Raw genomic sequence first — 8,241 nt, forward strand, 5'->3', positions numbered from 1 at the left:
TTAGGCAAGAACAACAGGACAATTCTTCCTCCCCCCATCTCCAATCAAAAAAGTACAAATAAATGGGACACTCCACAAGACTACTGGGGACAGGTGACCCAACTGTCTGCTAAATCAGCACCTAAAAACGAGAGGACACCATCTGTTCTTATGAAAGTCTTTATAGGGAATGAAAGGTGGCATGGGAAAGAATGGGAGGTGTCCTTGCTCCTTCTCAGAAAGTCTTGGTTTCTTTCTTAATTTCTTTCCTAATTCCTGGTATTATTGTCCATTGGATTCTTTGTTGTTTGATCATCACATCCAGGTCCACCCAATGCTAGAAATGATTTTAATCCAATTTTTGTAGTATTTGAAGGTTTACAACAACTCTTCGATGTCCAATGGGATAACATTCCCAGTTTATAAACTTAGGAGACTAAGTTTCAGAGTGACAGGTCCAGGATCATAAAAGTAGAATGTTTTCCCACCAGTACTTAAATTCTAGGACTTTGGACTCTAGTAGACTAGTTCTCTTTCCACAACCCCATGCTGTCTCTTTATCCATTACTTTATGTGGGCCAGGGGTCAGGAAGACTCATCTTCCTGAGTTCAAATCTGACCTCAGACACTTACTCGCTTTGTGACTCTGGGCAAATCATTTAACCCTGTTTGCCTCAGTTTTCTCATCTGTAAAATGAATTGGAGAAGGAAATGGCAAACCACTCTAATATCTTTGCCAAGAAACCCCCAAATGGGCTCACAGAGAGTCAGACACTACTGAATAACAACAGAAAAAGATAGTTTTGGACAGAAATTCAGGCCCTTGCCTTTCAACAATCCATTCAACTAGAGACCAGTAGGATTGTGGAGAGAGAATTGCCTGCCTTTGGAGTGAGGAAACTTGAGTGTGGGTCCTGACTCAGACATCTTCAAGGTATTTCACCTTTTCCAAGCCACTTACATCTTTGCATTTCAGTTTTGTCATCTGTAAAGTAAGGATGATAATTCTGATATTAGGTACCTCATGTCTTGAGGTGAAGAAATTATGCTTGACAAGCCATAAAGTATGTTATAAAATTGTGAGTTATGTGTTTGCGTCAGTTTCTTTATCTGTAAAATTAGTTGGAGAAGGAAATGATCAACCACACCAGTATCTTTGCCAAGAAAACCCCAAATGGGGTCATGAAGAGTTGGAAATGACTGAAGAACAACAAATACTGTAAGATGTTGACTGGTCTAAGAGCCTACCAAATCCAGATAACAATCATTTAATTCACATGGCTTGGGAAATTATCAGAGTATTGTAGAATTTTGAGCTAGAAGGGACCTTAGAGAGAATCTGATCCACTCCCCTTCCCCTTCACTGGGAGGCATCATGCTGCAGTGAAATGTTCTTTTAGGGATTCTAGAACCTAGATTTGATTCCCAGCTCTGCATCATATCACCTATGAGACCAAAGGCAGATTGATCAAACTCTCTAGGCCTCAGTTTTGTTAGATTAGATGACCTCTAAGTTCTTTATCTGTTCCAAATCTATTATCCTGTTTTACATATGAGGAAATGAGACCAAGAGAGGGGAAGTGACACCCATTTTAAAAGGATGAACTTCTAAAACACCACAAACCTCCAAAGTAAAGCTTGTTTCCAAACTTTTTGGAATAACTTGATTTGGTGGCAACTCCCCAAGTTCTGGAGTATAGAAATAAAAAAAGTTTTGTATGACATATTTTTATTTTAGAGATTAACTTTTTTTAGAGTCTCCTGATAACTGGCAATACCCTGGTGTGTTGCAAAACCAAGGTTGAGAAGATTTCTTATGGTTTCTACTCTAAGAAACAGCCAGCAGTCTCAAGAAAGACTGGAAGCCAACTGGAGTCAATGTCACTCATTGGCTGGTTTGGGGGAATGGGTTAACAGGGGTTCTAAACCTGAGGTGTGTGAATTTGTTCAATATAATTAGTTTCCTTTGTAATATCATGTATTTTATTTTATGCATTTAAAAACATTTAAACCCAGGCTTCACCAGGGCTTCAAAAGGGCTCCATGACACAGGAGAAGTCAAGAACTCCTGGATTAGAGTGGTTAGGATGTCTCCACTTATAGACTGTGGGCATTTCCTGGCATCTGAAATTGAGGACTACATAGGCATGAAGGGCATCCTCTGAGGAATCACTGGCAACCTTTGGTCATGGGTGAGCCATTTGGTCCTTGGGAGATGAAGTAATTTCCTTTTCTACATGGATAATTATAGGACTGTCCTCCCGCCCCATCCCCCTGCTCCTGGTTCAGTCTCCCTGAGGGAGTGCTCAGCCCAGTGACACTGAATCCAGAGTCTTGGGAGCATTCAAAAGAGGGGTCATGGCCCTGCAGGCGTTTTCCACGATCATTTTCCCCCTTTTTCGTCCCATTGTTTCTGAGGAGGAAGCAGGAGCCCAGCCCAAAAGGGCCTTGATAAAAGAATCAGATCTTCCTGGCCCCCAACCTCAGGGCCTGTATTTTCTAGCATCTCTTCTCCCACGCCTAGCTAGAAAGGAACTGGTTTAGTGATTCTGTGAGCATCACTTGCCAAAAATGGAGCTTAGAATTTAGGTTCAGTGCCTGACACGTGGGAGAATCAGAGGGTAGAATGGAAAAGGTATTGGCTTTGGTATTCAGAGTTGAATTTCAGCTCAGATACTCATAAGTTGTATGATATGGGTCAAGTTTGGTCTCTCATAACATAAGTTTCTTCCTCTGTAAAATTAGGCAAGACTATGATAGGATTTTTGAGCTGCCTCAGATGGGAGGTGGAATTAATAGTACCCATGAAGATGTGGTATTAGAGTATCCACTATATTATTCTAAATATATGATGACAGCTTGCAATTTATTATTATTAAAACATTTTATTAACAAATTATTTCAAGCAAATGTAGAGAATCACTTTAAAACATTTGGGGTGGGTCATAAAGGATTTATTTTTGGAAGCTGGGAAATAGTTGGTAGAAAAAAGTCTTATCTTTAAATTGAGAGATTCTCCTAGTTAATACGTTTTAAAATGTATTCTGGCCCAGCAGTCTTAAGAGAAGCATACAAATATGGAGGAAGGAGAGATTTTGACTTGCATGTAAATTGGAACTATGATTTTCCTGATAGAATTCCCAGAGTAGGGGATTCCCTCTGCCAGTACAGATTCATAGCTGCTCTTCTAATCAGTCTAGGAGAGTTGCCTGGGGACACTGAGAGGTTAAGTGATTTATTCAAGGTCACACTGTGGGTGTCTGGGGCAGAAACTGAACTCAGATCTTCTGAGCTCTGAGACAAGCTCTCTAGCCACTAAACCACAGCTGCCTTTTACATACAAGGTCAATGAACATTTAATCAGTCAGTCCAACAAACATTTATTAAATGCCTGCTATTGGCACTGTGCTGAACACTGGCTATACAAAGAAAGGCAAAAGATATTTCTTGCTTTCAAGGAGTTCACTGTCTAATGAGAGAGACAATATGCAAACAACTATATACAAACAAGCTATATACAGATTAATTTAGAGATAACCAACAGAATGAAAGCATTAGAATTATGGGAGGTATCTGGAAAACCTGCCTATAGAAGATGGGGTTTTAACTGGGTCTTGAAGAAAAACAAAACCAGGAGGCAGAGATGAGAAGGGTATGGATTCTAGGCATGAAATAAAAATTCTCTGAATCTGTTTCAGGAAGCAGTGCCACTGGATCTCAAAGTATCTGGGGGTGGGGTAGGAGAGGTTTAAAGTGTAAGAACACTTGAAAGATTGGGGGATGGCAGGTTATAAAGGATAAACAAAGGATATTATATTTGATCCTGAAATGATAGGAGCCACTGTTGTTTGTTGAGTATGACGACGGCATGATCAGACCTGAGTTTTAGGAAGATCACTTTGGTAACTGAAGGGAGGGTACCCAGGAGTGGGAAGAGGATTGTGACTGGTGTACTCTTGTAAATAGGGCTAAATCCTAATGGGAGTGTAGTACTTTCCAAATACAACCAGAAACTTCTCCCTAGGAGTGCAGGAGAAAAAGAGAGAATAGAAAAACTTTTTTTGAAAAGACAAGTAAAAAGGAAGGGAAAGGAAAACACGTAAGCAAATGCGCATGCTGCTTCACCTTTAAAATACTGTTCCGAATAGAGGCCTGGTAGAGGCGAAAAGGTGACAACCTCAAAGAGGGTCATCCAAATAAATCAGAGGCTACTTGGGCCTGATTTATCCCATGACTTCTTTCCTTAGGAAAGAATGTCTGCTCACTAAGATTCTAGTTCTTTCTTTATCTCTTCCCTGGTGCATGGGATACCAAATTTCCCCTAGAGCCGAAGCCTTTGCTGTTATATGGAAGCAGCACAAAGTAGGGGAGGTAGTGCAAAGCTGGGATTGGAAAGCGGACAGGATAGACAACGATAGGGTCAGTTGTTACAGATTTGGCAAAGGAAAAAGACAAACATCCATCCTTTCGCTTCCTCTTTGTCTCCCCCCCCCCCCCCCCCATCTTCTCCCCTTTTCTCCCTCCCTATCTCCACCCTTTTATTCCCCTCTTGGGACTATTGGCTGCTGCCCCTTTAAGGGCCGCCACTCCTCCCAGAAGTGGTGGCACTAGGGGGGGAAGGCCGAGCGTTCCTGGCCCCAGTCAGGCGGGGAAGATGGCCCAGGCCGGGGGAGCCGCTCCCACGCCCTACCACCCCCTCCCCTGAGCTGAGTGAGCCCGGCAATCCCCTCTTCCTCTTTCCTTCCCCTGCTCCACAATCGGGGATGGCTCCGTGGCCCCATGAGAACAGCTCGTTGTCCGAGTGGTTAGACCACCCAACCGCGGCTTCCGCGGTCACCAACACTAGTGGTCTGTCCGCGGCGCCGTGGGCAGCAGCGGTGGCGGGAGCGCTTTTGGCTCTGGCCGTATTAGCAACCGTGGGAGGCAACCTGCTAGTCATCGTGGCCATCGCCAGGACACCACGGCTCCAGACCATGACAAACGTGTTCGTGACTTCACTGGCGGCGGCTGACCTGGTGGTGGGGCTCCTAGTGGTGCCCCCGGGGGCCACTTTGGCGCTAACGGGACAGTGGCCATTCGGTGCCACGGTTTGCGAACTGTGGACCTCTATTGATGTGCTGTGTGTGACCGCCAGTATTGAGACTCTTTGCGCCCTAGCCGTGGACCGCTACCTGGCAGTGACCAATCCACTACGATATGGCGCTCTTGTCACCAAGACCCGTGCCAGAACAGCTGTTGTCTTGGTGTGGGTCGTGTCCACAGCAGTGTCTTTTGCGCCCATCATGAGCCAGTGGTGGCGCGTAGGAGCTGACGCCGAGGCGCAGAGCTGTCACTCCAATCCTTTCTGCTGCGCCTTCGCCTCCAATTTGCCCTACGCTCTGCTCTCCTCCACCGTCTCCTTCTATCTTCCCCTGCTTGTCATGCTCTTTGTCTACGCACGGGTCTTCGCTGTGGCTACTCGCCAGTTGCGCCAGCTGCGTCTGGAGCTCGGTCGCTTTCCTGCAGAAGAGCCCCCTCCTTCCCCATTGCCCCCTTCCCAAGAAAGGCCCTGCGCCCCTTCTGGGGGAGTGCAGTCCGGCGGCCGCCGACCAGCACGCCTGCTGCCTCTTAAGGAGCACCGGGCCCTGCGTACCCTGGGTCTCATCATGGGCACTTTCACCCTCTGTTGGCTGCCCTTCTTCGTGGCCAACGTGGTGCGCGCCCTCGGGGGGCCTACGCTGGTTCCCGATTCGGTATTCCTCGCCCTCAATTGGCTTGGCTATGCCAACTCTACCTTCAACCCACTGATATACTGCCGCAGCCCTGACTTTCGCAGCGCCTTTCGCCGCCTGCTGTGCCGCTGCGACCGCCGCCTGTACGCTCGGCCGCGCTCACCAAGTCCTCGTCGTTGCCTCCCTCGGACTCCTGAAGCCTCCCCAGACCCCACCGCTGGAGTCGCGGACGCTGTCAAGGCTGCCCACAGTCAGGGGATAGAAGATGGGACCGATGCCATAGGGCAAGGCGGCAGGGGACGCTCTCTGTGGGAGGGACAGCGGGAGGTAACCCACACTGAGCAATGCCCACAGCTTGAGGGGTAGGTGCCAAGAAATGAAGGGCTCTAGTACTGAGGTAATGAAGGAATAATTTGTGCCTGGTTCTACAAACTTTTAAAAAGCAGATGAGGGGTGAGGTTGGTCGGGTTAGGGAAAGTGTCGCGGTGAGGGTGAATCTGCTGCGTTTAGAAAAGGGTGGGGGGTGCCAGAAATAGAGAACTAGGGATTCTTATCTCTATTGTAAATCTGGGACTTGAGGCAAAAGGGAGAGCTTGACACTTGGAGGAACACTGCATTCTTCAACTGTCCGAAAGTTAGAGTGCGAAGAGGGAGGGCGGTGCCCCATCCTGGGACTAAGGGCTAGTACCCTACTCCGAGCTCAGCTAAGGAAATGTGGGAAGTGGGGTGGGGTGGGGTGGGATGGGATAGGTGGCGGTGGGGAAGGTGGCGGCGGCGGCGGTGATGCCCACAATTTGGGTCAGCGCTCCCAGATCACGGCTTCCAGTACCAGCGCTGACTGGGTCAATCCCTCAGCTGAGAACTGAAGCCCTTACCTACGGCTTCAGGTCCCATCTCTGACCTTGCGAAGCTTCCTTCGGGAGAGAAGGAGAGAACCTGCCTTCGGGCTGTAAAGAAACAACCTCCTTGGAGAGCCTGTGTGAGTGAAAATTCTTCCCCAGGAGAGGGGGAGCAGGGTAGAAGTGTAGGGTTGGGGAGTGCTAAGCGGTTACCCCATCTTTCTGGGATTTTCTTATTATTCAGTGATCTTTATCTTAAGTTCTGTCCAGTGTTCACCAGCCCGCCCCGCCCCCCTCCTTCCTCCACCTCTCCAGTGCTGTTTTCCTCCTTTTCCCAGACCCAAGACGTCTATGCCTTTCAGGACTTTCAGGAGTTCCTGGCCTTGGGTTGCACCTGACAGAAGCGACAATCTCATTGACCCAGACCCCTTGGAACATCCTGGGAACTCTCTCAGATTGTGTCCTGAGACGAGGGTCTCCCAGCCAAACCTTCGGTGGAGTGGTGAGACTGTCAGAGCTACGCCCTTGCCTTCCACCCTGTGCCCTCCAGGACCAGCTGTCTATTGCTATGATAAGGAGCTAAGGAGTCTATCAGTTGACAGCGAGTAGACTGAGATCTTCCCAGTTTCTTCCAGATGTTGCAACAAAATGGAGTCAGCTTCCAAAGCACTGGGCTAAACGGAAAACCTGTCACTACCTCAGCAAGTGGGTGTGTCCTTTCAGCCTGCCTTCATTTGTCCCAGGAGCAGGAGGGATAAGCAACGTCTAGGGGACCCCATCTCTCACGTTGGTGCTGCAGGAACAGGTCTCAGGGCAGAGAGCATCCCTGTTCCATTCCTTCAGTTTCCTAGATCAGGGGATGATGGCACCTCAGAGGACATTTTGCGGTTTTCAAGCCTTTTGGAATATCTGTAGATGCTGCTGCCCAGTGGTAAGAATGAGGGATAGGAGAGATGCAGACATCTGAATTTGTTCCTAGCTTCCTCATTTCACCACTGAGTCTCATTTACCCTCATTTTTGGGGGGAGAGAACAGCTTATATCTACCTCACAATACTGTTAGAGGGACTCCTATATTTTGTGTGGTTGGGGAGGTGTACCCCCTTGAAAATTTCTATAAACTCCTGGTGTTTATAGAAAGGTGAACCTATTCCTTTGTTGTAAAACCAAATCAATAAATGTCAGTATATAAATCAATCTGTTGCCCCTTTCTTCTCATTCTTTTTCCTTTCTCCCTCTGAGTCATTTTCCTCTCTCATACTTTCCCCTTTATCCTTGATCTAACTTCTAACGCATCCAGTAAATTAGAAAGAATCTTCATAATCCTCCCTCCTCCCCTTTTCATCAAATTCCTCCAAACTTTTATCTTCAAGTTAAGCCCCAACTATTTTGGCAAAGGAGCCTAGGGTGGTTCACAGCTTAGGGCATCCCTATCTGAAATACGACTAAACAGCAAAGTCATGCTGCCCCAGGGTTCATACCTTAGCATAGGAGTAGTTAGTTGGGCTCCAATTCAGGGTGTGTATTTTACTTTTGTTGTGAGCCTGAGGTGTGCACCAGGCACACAGGGTATCCAGAGTACTGTCAAGAGGTAGTTTTGTATAATGCTACTCTTGTTTGTGCATATGCATGTGTTTGTGTATATAGCTGGGTCATAGTGCATTGTTATAAACCAGACAGAAGATGTGTCATGCTGTGGATATGTCCTGATCA

The 8,241-nt window shown here is 47.1% G+C and overlaps 1 protein-coding gene across 5 annotated transcripts; it reads left to right on the top strand.

Annotated features, from left to right (window-relative positions):
• Positions 1-4,564: 4,564 nt before the first annotated feature.
• ADRB3 (adrenoceptor beta 3) lies at positions 4,565-7,725 on the top strand. Of its 5 annotated transcripts, none has more exons than XR_011972669.1 (3): positions 4,565-6,052; positions 6,578-6,669; positions 6,892-6,973. XR_011972669.1 is itself a non-coding variant. In XM_072635190.1 (2 exons), exon 1 carries the CDS (start codon positions 4,743-4,745, stop codon positions 6,054-6,056), a length of 1,314 nt encoding a protein of 437 aa, XP_072491291.1. In that variant the 5' UTR covers positions 4,566-4,742; the 3' UTR covers positions 6,057-6,087; positions 6,892-7,725. The 5 variants fall into 5 exon arrangements, 3 of the variants coding, with proteins under 3 accessions (XP_072491291.1, XP_072491290.1, XP_072491292.1); XR_011972670.1 differs by having other exon boundaries at positions 6,868-6,955; XM_072635190.1 differs by lacking the exon at positions 6,578-6,669 and having other exon boundaries at positions 4,566-6,087; positions 6,892-7,725.
• The last annotated feature ends 516 nt before the right edge of the window (positions 7,726-8,241 follow it).

This window comes from Notamacropus eugenii, chromosome 1 (assembly GCF_028372415.1).
Source record: "Notamacropus eugenii isolate mMacEug1 chromosome 1, mMacEug1.pri_v2, whole genome shotgun sequence".
NCBI classification, from domain to species: Eukaryota; Metazoa; Chordata; class Mammalia; order Diprotodontia; family Macropodidae; genus Notamacropus; species Notamacropus eugenii.